The sequence below is a fragment of the Pristiophorus japonicus genome, chromosome 6, assembly GCF_044704955.1.
Source record: "Pristiophorus japonicus isolate sPriJap1 chromosome 6, sPriJap1.hap1, whole genome shotgun sequence".
Lineage (NCBI taxonomy): Eukaryota > Metazoa > Chordata > Chondrichthyes > Pristiophoridae > Pristiophorus > Pristiophorus japonicus.
The window spans coordinates 38,784,085-38,797,511 of NC_091982.1; the positions used below are offsets into that span (position 1 = coordinate 38,784,085).

General features: G+C 44.9%; 1 protein-coding gene across 1 annotated transcript in view; it reads left to right on the top strand.

The window, feature by feature from the left end:
- The window catches only part of zdhhc15b (zinc finger DHHC-type palmitoyltransferase 15b), a 45,929-nt gene that overhangs the window by 3,639 nt on the left and 28,863 nt on the right, over nucleotides 1-13,427 (top strand). Inside the window, exons 2-3 of the mRNA XM_070882777.1 lie at nucleotides 9,542-9,636; nucleotides 10,836-10,956. Coding sequence (XP_070738878.1) covers nucleotides 9,577-9,636; nucleotides 10,836-10,956 — 181 coding nt within the window. The 5' untranslated portion in view covers nucleotides 9,542-9,576. The remainder of the gene's footprint in view (nucleotides 1-9,541; nucleotides 9,637-10,835; nucleotides 10,957-13,427) is intronic.

Here is a 13,427-nt window from a genome sequence, read left to right on the forward strand (position 1 = left end):
AGGATATCCTTGAAACGCTTCCGCTGCCCACCTTTGGCTCATTTACCATAAAGGAGCTCCGCATAAAGCATTTGCTTAGGGAGTCTCGTATCTGGCAGGCAAACTGTGTGGCCTGCCCAGCGAAGCTGATTGAGTGTGGTCAGTGCTTCAATACTGGAGATGTTAGCCTGGACAAGGACACTGATGTTGGTGCGCCTGTCCTCCCAGGGGATTTGCAGGGTCTTGCGGAGACATCGTTGGTGATATATCTCCATCGACTTGAGGTGCCTTCTATACATCGTCCATGCCTCAGATCCATACAGGAGGGCGGGTATTAGTACAGCCCTGTAGACCATGAGCTTGGTGGTAGATTTGAGGGCCTGGTCTTCAAACACTCTTTTCCTCAGACGGCCGAAGGCTGCACTAGCGCACTGGAGGCAATGTTGAATCTCCGCATCAATGTCTGCCTTTGTTGATAAGAGGCTCCCGAGATATGGGAAATGGTCCACGTTGTCGAAGGCTGCGTCGTGAATCTTGATGATTGGAGGGCAGTGCTGTGCAGTGGGGACAGGCTGGTGGAGGACCATTGTCTTACGGATGTTAAGCGTAAGGCCCATGCTTTCATATGCCTCAGTGAATACATTGACTATATCCTGGAGTTCAGCCTTAGAATGTGCGCAGACGCAGGCATCGTCCGCGTACTGCAACTCAATAACAGAGATTGGGGTGATCTTGGACTGGCCTGGAGGTGCCGTAGGTTAAACAGCTTCCCACTGGATCTGTAGTTTAGTTCCACTCCAGCGGGGAGCTTGTTGATTGTGAGGTGGAGCATGGCGGCGAGAAAGATTGAGAAGAGGATTGGAGCAATGATGCAGCCCTGTTTGACCCCAGTCCAGACGTGAATTGGGTTTGTAATGGATCCGTTGGTAAGGGTCACTGCCTGCATATCGTCGTGAAGCAGGCGAAGGATGTTGACAAACTTTTGGGGCATCCGAAACGGAGGAGGATGCTCCATAGACCCTCAGGGGTGACAGCATCAAAGGCCTTTGTAAGATCGAAGAAGGCCATATATAAGGGCTGGCGTTGCTCCCTGCATTTTTCCTGCAGCTGTCGCGCTGCAAAGATTATGTCCGTTGTGCCCCGTAAGGGACGAAATCCGCACTGTGATTCCGGGAGGAGCTCCTCGGGCACAGGGAGAAGACAGTTGAGGAGAACTCTAGCGACAACCTTCCCAGTGGCTGATAGCAGGGAGATTCCCCTGTAGTTGCCGCAGTCGGACTTGCCCCCTTTTTAGAAAATGGTCACAATCACTACATCTCTGAGATCTCCCGGCATGCTCTCCTCCCTCCAGCTGAGAGAGATGAGGTCATGTATCCGCGCCAACAGTGCCTCTCCACCATACTTTAGCGCCTCAGCAGGGATTCCATCCGCACCCGTAGTTTTGTTATTCTTGAGCTATTTTATGGCTTTGCCTGCCTCGTGCAATGTTGGAGTTTCACTGAGTTGGTGGCAGGTCGCATGCTGCGGGATGGAGTCGAGAACACTCAAGTCAAAGGCAGAGACTCGATTGAGGAGATCTTCAAAGTGCTCTTTCTATCGGGCCCGGACAGACTCAGCCTTGATGAATGTTTCCCTGTTCTTGGCCAGGAGTGGGGTGGGCCTTGGGAGTTTGGACTGTAGATGGCCTTTACCACGATGAAGAATCCTCGCATATCATGGCTGTCGGCCAGTTGTTGTATCTCCTGTGCTTTCTCAATCCACCACCTGTTCTTTAGGTCCCGGGTTTTTTGTTGGACCTAAGCCTTGAGCCGTCTATAATGTTGTTTTGCAGCTCCCAAGTTGGGTTGTTGCTTGAGGCTCAGAAATGCTTTGCACTTGCGATCTATTAGTTCTTCTATCTCCTGATCATTTTCATCAAACCAATCCTGATGCTTTCTGGTTGACTGACCAAGTGTCTCATCACAGGCCCTAGTTATGGAGGCCTGGAGGGCAGACCAAGCACTGTGGGCATTCAGCATCTCAAGTAATGCCAGATTGGCTGTGAGGCGCTGGCTCTATCACAGCACAATGCAGGAGAGTGGTGGTTGAAGGCTCTGCCACTGATTGGGAAGCAGAGGGAGGGGAGGAGGAATGCATTGTGAACCAAAGTTGGAAGGCTGGGTGATGCGTGTTAGGATGTAGAACTGGAGAAGATTACAGACTTAGAGTGGAGCGAGGCCATGGAGGGATTTGAAGCCCAGAATGACTATTTTGAAATCAATGCGCTGGGGATAGGAAGCAATGGAGATCAGTGAAAACTGGGATGAGGGACTTTGTATTGAGTAAGATGCAGAAATCGAATCCTGGATGGTTTGGAGTTTGTGCAGCAGATAAATCAAGTCTTAAAGTGATGAAGGTACAGATGAAGGTTTTAGCAGTGGTGGGGCTAAGATAGTGGCATCGGTGGTCATTGTTCCAGAGACGGAAGTAAGTGGTTATGCCAATGGATCAGACGTGAGGGTTGAAGTTCCGCTCAGGGTCGAGCAGGATACTGAGATTGCATGCTTGTAGGTTCAGACTATAAGCAGTGAGGAGAAGAATAGAATCAATACCTGAGGCACTGAGTTTCAGTGGAGCCAAATGGGGTAACTTCAGAGTTGAGCTGAAGAAAGGTATGAATCATCCAGACAGGCAATCAGACAGCTCACCAGAAGTTGTCAAATCAAGAGTAGAGATCGAGAGGTTGAGCTTGATGTCGTTGACCTATGTATAATAAACCGATCCCTATTTTTGTGAATGATGTTGCCAAGAGGCAGTATACAAAAAGGAATAGGAGAGAAGGCACAGACTGAACTGAGCTATGCGGCACACCAGTGGTTGGTTGGTTGTTTGTTTGTGTGTGGAAGGGCAAGCCATTAACTTTGTGAGCACAGCTAGAAATGGAATGTCACAGAGCTGGACAGTATAAAGATGGATGGAATGGCCAGCTCTTTCAAAGGACAAGAAGGGAAAGTGTCCTGCTGTCCCAGTCACAGAATGTTGGTGATTTTGATCAACATGGTCTCGGTGATATTGGAGGAAGGGATGTTAATAAATGCTGAAGAATCTTCTAGCTGATTGGAGGGATTCAAACATTGAATGGTTAGAGAGGTGGGCACGGAGTTGTTAATAATGACGTTGGCGACCTTGCATGTAGGAAAAGTTGAATAAGGGGCAGTAGCTTGGGGGTAATGTTGCAATTTCAGTTGTTTTGACACTGGCTTACTTTGCCAAATGGTGAGAGCAATCTGTTGTGTGAGAGCTCGTGTGTGTGTGTGTGTGTGTGTGTTATGTGGTTACTGGATAAAGAGATGGCTTTGCATCCAGTTGCTGGTGTGAATTTTTTGTAAAAATGGGTGTGTTGGGTATGGCAGCCTGACAGACAATTAATAAAAATAAAATTGAGCTAGTGCGTCCCATGCTATTGCTCACTGGACTGAGCTTCGTCGACTGATGACTGTAGGCCAAACTCTCGGTGAGATCTATAAACATGTTGGGCAGCAGTTGTTACAAGCTGGGAAAATGACGCCGTCTGTGAGGCTCAGTGGGTCTGGGAGGAAGCAGGAACCTGAGGTTCAAGAGGAGGTTGGACTGTGTGTTGAGAGAGTAAGGAGAGTATGTGTGTGACCCCTGAAGGGAGAAAGAGACCTTTCAGGACCTATGACTTTGGAGGGGTCAGGGAGTGGTGATTGGAACTCAGAACCCCACTTCTGCTATCAAAGTCCTCTGCATTTCCCAAGGTGGTGGTAGTCTGCTATATCTCTGTACCCTGTTGGATAATTTTATCTAATTTCTGAAATTTTATGTTATTTAATAAAAAGTGATCATTTTGGCCATAGAATGTGATTGACGAATGAGAAAATACTGAAAAAAGGAAAAACCGATTAGAAAGCAGATATTTAATTGGAAAGATGAAAATTACGGATGCAAAATAATTATTATAAAGAATATAGTTAACTGACACAGATTCATTGATGAGCCCAGTGTGAACACATCCGCATAGCAAATGATATAAAACTTGAATAATGGGACAGAGACTAATCCCTGTAATTATGTTCTGGTTGTTGAAAACACTATTTTGTGTAGAAAAGGAAGTTTGACTGCAAGCTGTTTAAAAATGCTGCAGAATCTTCCAGATTGATTCTACTCGTAGTTTAAAAATTGGCCGAGCTAAAAGGCAAACAAAAGAGACAGTGTCTATGTAAATATAGTGTGGGCTCTGTTGAGCCTGCTGGAACGCTGCCACACACTTCCTGCTGCCCAACACTGCAACTGGTACTCTGGCTGTGGCTGATGGCAGCATGAGATCCACAGGAGAAGCTAACAGATACTGAGCCGCACCCTTGTAGTCAGTAAGATCTGGCATCTTAGTTTTATTTCACAAAAAAGGGTTAAAACTTTTAATGAATCAGTGCCTTAAACACAAATTGCAGAAGTTACCTCTGTTACGGTGTGTAAGAAATTGGACACGAAAAAAAGAGCAAGTATGATTTGGGATGGAAAATAAGCTGAGGTAAATTTAGTTTTTTTTTTAGTTCAACCACATTGCAGAAATAAACTCCTGGGAGCTGCAGTATGTTGAAATGAAAGGTATCTCCGTTGGTAAGATTTTAATGAAAAAACGCTACACAAGAATATAAAGGCCAGTTGTTCTGGATGCAACAACATGCACTCACTGCGAACAGTGCCCAGAAACTAAAGCTCTTCACCAAGCATGCTGTTCTTTTGATCTTAACAGATGACCTTTCAGTGCTGAATATCCATGCATGTCTGTCTTGTTTCTTGTATGGAAGTTGAAAAACTGAATATGTGTCATTTTCTGATAATGAATAAGACATTTAATTGGAGGAATGGCCAGCAACATCTTCATCCTAAACGCTGAATTCATTAAAACAAACTTGTGTTTTAAAAATCGTTTTTATCGTGCTGAAATCTGTTTGCTGTCAGTACTCAAAGGGTTAGTTGGGCAAGTGGTTCCCAAACTGATTTTAGCAAGGTTAAAACCTGTGCTGAATAAATAATGAGCTTGTAATCCAGTAACAGTCTTAATACTGTAATATCTGATGTGTGATGCCATATGCCCAGATCACATGCCATAAACCATGTTACCCTTTCACCAGTGTCACACTGTGCAAGCTCACAGCACTTGGATTAATGCCCATGACTCTTCATTTCCCTTTCACCTGTATGCTGCTGCTCTACTGCACACCCGCACACCACAGTTGCTTAATAAACCTTTCACATTCAGCAGTCTCTGCCTGTCCGTTGAGTCTGTACACCTGCAATAAAACAAATGTTTTAATAAATAATGACTACCAGCAGATCTCCTGTGACAAGGTTCACGGTGAGTGGGAGGATATACTGTATTATCAAGAAAGTATTACAGGAAATTCAGTACGACACTTGGGACAAATTGCACACTATGTAATAATTTGAATATATTTATGTAGATAATAACACAACCCAAGTCTCGAATACTGCTCTCATATCTGCAGAAGCTGTTCTAACATCTTGCACTCCTGCACAGAACTTGAGAAAAAGCTTGTCTTCTGATAGGCAATGGCTCTTTCAGCGCCAAGCACATCCCTCCCCTTTCTATTATACCAATGCTATTCTGGTCAATGCTGCTCTGAATTATCTACACTTGTTCCTTCCAAGTTGCAACTGTGTCATTCCACATGCTTTTCTCCTTCCTGCATCTTCTGTGTTGAAATCAAATCTCATCACACAACCTCCTACTCTGTAACATTCTTTCCCAAAACCTCAAAGCTGGAACTCCTTACCTCCCTGTTTTTTTTTTCCTTCCTACATTCTTCAATCTTTTAGAACTCAATTTTGACCTCACCGATCACTGTTCCTCAATTTACTTTGGGGCCGAAATTGGTCGTCTGCCCATTTCTCGGCGGTATGCCGGTGGTATGTCGTTTCATACCGCCGGGTATCACTGGGGTGGAGTGTGCAGGCAGAGTGGAGTGCAGCCGGCGGTGAGTCCTTTTCACTCTGGAATCTTCGGGTCCCGAGCTCTGCGCTCGTAAGAGAGACACAGACCAGAATCAACAGAGACTGCTGGCCTGAGAGCGCTGTGCAGATATGTGTTGGGGGGAGGATCGCTTCTTGAGGGGAGATTGCTTCTTGGGGGGTGGGGGGGGGGAGACTAGGGCGGGGGGGGGGTCGACAGATAAAAACATTTTTACAGGTGAAGATGCATAACGCCGACTGAAGATTGACTTAAAACCACCTTTTCCAGGGCGGTCTGCAGGGTTGGTGGTAAGTCATCAATTTGGCAATTTTAGGCAGTATATCAGAGGTGTGCAGGGACAGACGGTATGTATACCGCCCGGTGGTATGTCGCTGATGAATTTTTCACCAGGTGGTATGTTGGTAGTTTACGATCAATTTTGCGATTTTGGGCGATATGTCGGCGGTCTGCGGTGGTATGTCCACCAATTTCAGGCCCTTTGTCTTTTCACCTATTTTCAGCCTTGGGAGTGTGCTGCAATATGAGCTTTGGCCCTTTGATTCCTCAGTTTAAAAAAAAAAGTAAATGGGTAAAGCCATTACTTTAATCTTGGCAGAGGACACTTCTATCTTTTTACTCACTATTGATCCCGCTCATTGAGTTGAGGGATGTGATTGTTGACAAATGCATTATTTTATCATTTTACGCATACAGTGCTAGCATTGAGAAACTTTCAAGTCAGGAAAAGCGCAGCCAACTGCAGAGGAAGCCTCTGCTCCAATAGTGTGCCTCAACCTCGCAATGGCCCACGTGCAGTGGGTTGAGATTGTGCTAACTCCTTCATGCAACACCCTTGCATTCCGCAAATATAAAATTAGCTTTTCAGGACCAGAGGGGTTGTTCAACAGTCAATACGCCATTAAAACCACATTTACACCTCTTTCAACAGACTTTTTGGGGGATTTTAACAGCAATATTCCAGCGTAATTACAACCTAATAGGGGAAGTTTTCGTCCTTCAGTGTGATTTGAATTGATTGGCAATTCTGGGGAGTTGAACGGCACAACCTGTGGCGGAGCAGGGAATGACTGAACTTCCGCATTTATCTGTGCATGGCAAAATCCTGAAGTTGCTGTCTGTTTCAAAGGGGTAATGATGATGAACGCTGACAGTTTCACTGTCAATACCACCACAAAATCCGGACCATTGTAATATGTGATCTGCCAATAACTCCAATTCAGGTAGTGTGACTCTATCATGTCTGCCCCTGCTCTCCTCATTGCAACATGGAGTCAGGATGAAGCTGGGTTGGAATCTACTCATCCTGCCCAGGGTCTGGCAGCTTAGCTACATTTATTTTTCCTCTCTCCCAAAATTTTGAGTGAGGCTACTATTTGTTAAATTGTTGGTGATAAAAATCAGTAATAATTGCATTTCTGTTACCAAAGATAATTTGATTTCTTTTAAGTTGATCCTCTTTAGACTGTTTAAAAGTAAGAATGTATTTTTTGCCTAGTTACAATACACTGCGTAATATGTTTTTTCCCATCATTTTGTTTCACAACAGTCCTAATTGCACCATAAATGCAAGGTTCCTATTGCAATAGTCCCAAAATAGTGCCCCATGTGAGGAAACCAAATCTGTTTGTCACAATTTTATGATGTTGCGACACTTATGAAAGGCTCGTTGACAAAAGGTTTTAATATTAGGAAACCAGCTTGTAAAAAAAAATGGTTGTGCATTTGCTGACAGAACAATATCACTGCATTTCAAAATAATTCATTATGCAGACATTTCTAACAGATATAATAAAACACTATGGGCTGAAATTTAGTTTAAAAACCGCCACCACCGGATTACCACCGAAAAAACCTCTATGATTATTTTATTAAGATTGGCAGAAAATTAATCAAAAATTTTTTTTAAATCTGCCCAGCGGGAAAAATCGGTGTTCCACGTGGATTATCAGCGGAAAACGCGATCCTGGTCAAATTCAGTTATATTTAGTGACATTTAGTTCGAGGCTGTGAGTTGGGCCTAGGGAGGGGAGTAAACACACACAATATTTTTCAAAAAATAAAAAATTATCCTTTTTCAGTGAATCGCTGCAAAAGAATTTTTTAAAAACTTACCATTTTTTGCAGGGTTTTATACCTACCGCCGATTGAAGGGCTGCTCCAGCTCGTTTCTCCACAGCAATTTTTTTCAGCAACTACAGAACACCGCTACCACCAAACTCAAGCGGAAGCGGTTTTTCAGTGTTGCCCACCGGCGATCCGCTCCCCAGTGGTATTCCGAAACCGTCGGCGGAACACTTCGATCAAACGCACACCGGGTGGTTTACCACCAAAAAATAGGAATACCGCCAAAAAATGCACGCAATTGCTGACAAATTCCAGCCCTATATAAATGTTCCTATGCTTCTATGTTTTTGTTTTTTTAAAACCAAAAATGTAAAATCATTCTCTCATACTGTAGTCAGCAAAAGTTCAAAGTGAACACATGACTATTGCAAAACTAACAGTGTTTGTAGTTTAATATCAGATGACTCATATCACTCACTAGTTTCTTGAGGGTTTATACTGATTTCTATCTGAGCTATTTAATGAATGTTTAAGAAATACTCCACAGTAAGGCTCTCTTCTTGTATTTGTTTGAAGTAGCCTTGGGGTTGTGTAACCTCGTCAGGCAGCACAGTGTGTTTTGATATCTGGCCTTGGGTTTGGGGACTGCTGAGATGAAAGTCTCCTCCATTTGCTAATAGAGTTCGAAATTAAAAAGATTTTGGTCGTCTCAGCTCATTGCTGGCTGCACAAAAACTGTCTTCCTTTAGTGCTAATTTAGCAATTTCAACAGAAAGGTAGCTGGTGTAGGAGATGGAAAATTCTTGAGTTGAGAACCAAGTCCAGTAGTTGGGGCACATCAGAGGAAGTTTTTGGTCTAGCTGTAAACCATCTCCATTTGAGACTGCCTTATTGGTAAGGTTTCCAAGGCCAATTCTTAAAAAAGGACTTTAGGTCATTCGGCTTCTGCTCCCACCTCTACTCAACCTTCCCCTCCGCCCATCATCAAACCACTCCTTGCTTTCAGTGGAGGAACATGGTGTTCTGGGAGAAATTATATATTTCAATATCCAAAAGTCAGAAACTGGTCAAAAAAGGCTACCTGAATTGGAGACACAGCCACTTAGATTTAATGTAATTTTTCTTTTAAAGAAAACCAGATTTTTGATTTGGACTGTGAGTTGGGCAAATACTCAAAGATGGGGCCATTATAAGAAGTTATCCAGCAGTCCTCTGCATAGTTCTACCATTGGATCTATATGTGGAGCCATTGATCTGTTTTCCAATTGTAATGCTAACGGTTGCCCATTAATTTTAATGAGTTGCCATCAGCATTATCATTGAAAAACCTTAGCCACTGTGTCTTTAGAGAGCAGAACTGAATGTCTAATTAACCTTTACCTGCACAAACATATTTGTTGGTAAATTTAGCTACATGTGGTTTTTTAATTCAAATGTCATTATCTGTTTAAAAATAGAACCATCTTCGTTTTATCTGATCAACTTTTTTTTATATTGCAGCTGCGTATCTTGTGGTATTTCATTTATTTTTTGTGATGTTTGTGTGGACCTATTGCAAAGCTATTTTTACAGAACCAGCTCAACCTTCCCGAAAGGTAACTCAATCTGACTGAAATTTGCAGTGACTGATCTGTTTTTTTTTAATAAGTTCAAACTTTTTGTAGTGTTTAACCTCCACATGGTTTATTTAAAGATGATTGGATCGAGCAGACTCATTACAAGGTCTTCATGCTCCAAGGCACTCTGCTACAGAGTGGAGGATTGCAAGGTGTCTGCTGCTGTCCATTCGGTGCAGATGAATTCTGATTCCAGCAGTTGGAGGAAGCTGTAGAAAAGGCCATTGAGAGAGAGTGTTACTTTGGGCTCCTTGTGCACTTTTGCTCGAGTAGCATTGGCAAATACACACCTAACTGGCCTGTTGGCTGTTTCAGTTGGAGGCATGAAGGTGAAGAGGGAGAATTTAAACTAAATTAAAGGGTGAGGGAATAAACAATAAAAAAAAACCTCTTCTAAAACCAGGCTTGATCCGATGATGTGGTGCAAGCAGTTGTATAAAACTTACTGCTGTGGTATGTTCATATTCGAGCATTGTAGGATTTTACAGGCGATAAGATCGTGATAGTATCTAACACTAAAGACTATTGCTGATTTTTTTTTGTTTCTTCTTCTCCCAATGCAAATTTCTATTTTTAACTTCAGTTCTGCTCGAACGTGTGTCTGGGCAGGCAGCCTGCTTTGTCTGGCTGTTGAGGGTCGTGAGGTAGCAACCGATGTACCACTCGGGCAGGACAGTCCCCTGACTTTTGCCTCCTTACTGAGGAGGACGTCAGAAAGGCTCTGATCAGGATATGAATGGAGTGGTCGATTAAATATGTGGCCTTATAACTTTGTAGCACTGCGAGCTAATACTCGTTACGCAGCACTAGAGTATTGTGGATGTTTGGTTTTAAAATACAGCAATCATTAATACAAATAGATTCTAGGGAAACCATAGATTGAGAGATTGTAGGTTTTTATGGAGGAGGCTTGAATTCTATTGTCTTATTTCCACTGAGTTTTGCAGGGCTAGTCCTGATGGTGAACAGCAATCAGCTGTGAGGGTGAATCAGCTTGAGTTTAAAGGGGAGAAGGGGAGGGTTACAGATCTGAGCACTCCTTTATGACTTCCTGCCATATAATACTTAGTAGTCTGCTTTATGCTTCATGCTCCACTGCGATGAACCCGTTTTATTTTGACACTTTCTGGCATACTCTTGATAATGTGTGTGATTTTGTATTTTTTATGTGCTTATAGTTCCAATTGTCCAGAGCTGATAAAGAAAGGTACGAGCGAGAAGAAAGGCCCGAAGTACAAAAGCAAATTCTCTTGGACGCTGCTAAAATGTTGCCAGTGTACACCAGGACTGCATCCGGAGGTACCAGGATCTAATAGCAAACTTAGTCTAAAAAAGAACAAACAAAATTGCAAGTAGCCAAGGTGGTATTGGGCTATAAATGTCACTATGAGCCCAAGTTTCGGGCCACGCCTAGAACAGCGCAGCCCCGATCTGGACGCCCATTTTTCACGCCACAAAGTGTGCCTAAAAAAAACTTCCAGATTCTCCGGCTCCCTGCTGGTCCTCTGGAGTCGGGCGCGGCGCAGCACGAGCTGTAGGGGGCGGAGCTAGGTCCCTGCGCTGAAAACAGTGCCGACCCGACTCCCGCTTCTCCCCCCGACCCCGGACCGGACCCGCGCTCTCCCCACCCCCCCCCCACCCGACCTGACCTCCCTCTCCCTCCCCCCCGGACCTGACCCGACCCTGACCCGCGCTCCCCCCGACCTGACCCGACCCAACCCGCGCTCCCGACCCCGACCCGCGCTCCCCCCGACCCGACCCGCGCTCCCGACCCCGGGCCCGACCCGACCCAACCCAATGCCACCTACCTGTAAATCTGGTGCTGGGGACGGGCCCTGCCCGAAGTCTTGGGCCCGGCTGGGCCCGGCCCGTTCAGCCTCCCCTCCTTTCCCCTCTTCTCCTTTCCCCCCCCCTTCTCCTTTCCCCCCCCTTCTCCTTCCCCCCCCTTCTCCTTTCCCCCCCCTTCTCCTTTCCCCCCCCTTCTCCTTTCCCCCCCCTTCTCCTTTCCCCCCCTTCTCCTTTCCCCCCCCTTCTCCTCTCCCCCCTTCCCCCCCTTCTCCTCTCCCCCCTTCTCCTCTCCCCCCTTCTCCTCTCCCCCCTTCTCCTTCCCCTCTTCTCCTTCCCCCCCTTCTCTTCCCCCCCTTCTCTTCCCCCCCTTCTCTTCCCCCCTTCTCCTTCCCCCCCCTTCTCCTTCCCCCCCCTTCTCCTTCCCCCCCTTCTCCTTTCCCCCCATCTCCTTTCCCCCCATCTCCTTTCCCCCCCATCTCCTTTCCCCTTCTCCTCTCCCCCCCTTCCCCTTTCCCCTTCTCCTCTCCCCCCTTCCCCTTCTCCTCTTCCCCCCCTTCCCCTTCTCCTCTTTCCCCCCACCCCACCTTTCCCCTTCTCCTTTCCCCTTCTCCTCCTCCCCCCTTTTTCTTTTCCCCCGCCCCTTCCCCTTCTCTCTCCCCTTCCCCCCCATCCCTCCCTCCCCCTCTGCCTCCCTCCCTCCCCTCACCCTGCCCCCCCTCTCTCCCCCTACCCCACTCCTCTCCCTCCCCTCGCTGTCAGAAACACAGACACTGACAGACAGAGAGTGAGAGACACACAGACAGAGAGATAGAGACACACTGGGGGGGTGGTGGTGGGGGGGGGCATCCCAGCACGCTGTTGGAGGGCTCCCGGTGCTGCAGTCGGTAAGTAGAAAATGTTTTATTTATTGATTTTTTTTAAATTATTGCTTATTAATTTTTTTTCATTGATTTATTGGTTGATTTATTGATGTTATCATTTATTATTGATGATGGCTCTTTATTTGTAAAACTGAAGTGTTTAATGTTTGTAAACTTCCCTTTAAACCCCCCCCCCAATTCCCTACGCCTGATTTGTAACCTACGCCTGATTTTCTAAAGTGTAGACAAGGTTTTTTCGAGCGTACAAAAATCTTCACTTACTCCATTCTAAGTTAGTTTGGAGTAAGTTTTCACTGCCGAAACTTGAAAACAGGCGTAAGTGACCGGACACACCCCCTTTTGAAAAAAAAATTCTGTTCCAAAGTGAAACTGTTCTAACTGACTAGAACTGGAGCAAACTAAATGCCGAGAATTTGAATTTCTAAGATACTCTGTTCGACACCAGTTGCTCCAAAATATCAGGAACAACTGAGGCCGAAACTTGGGCCCTATAAGTGTAATAATATGATGGATGACATTTATAACCTGTGATAACTATTTAAAAAAAATAAACTTAGAAACCATGGTAATTGTAATAAATCAGTAGTAAAAATAATCTTTTGGCATCTTGTATGTAGCAATCCCCAGGCCCAAGCTACTCCAGTAAAGTTATACGAGATGCCAAAAGGTTACTTTTACTACTGAATTATTGCAATTAGAAGTGAGAATAATGGGATTGCACCTTAATTGATGTCTTAAAATGAATAGCTGGAAAACAATTAATGATTTGAGTTCCAACAAATACTGTCAGGTAGCATATTCATACTTCAGCAATGAAACTCAAACTCAGTCACTCCTGAGTTCACTTCTGCTTTGAAGACCTCATTCACATAGGAACCCCCAAAACCTGATCTAAGCTTATGGGGATTTTTCTGGTTATGATGTTGTGAAGTCATGATGCATGGAGACAAACTAGTTCCTTTTTTTAACCTTTAAAATTATTGTTAACTTTAATCTCAGGAGGGACAATGTTTTTTCCCTTCTTGGTACTGCAAAACTTTGCCTATTTGGGTCAAAACTCCAAAAGACCATGTTTGCCCCTGTGGTCTGTGATCCCGCTGC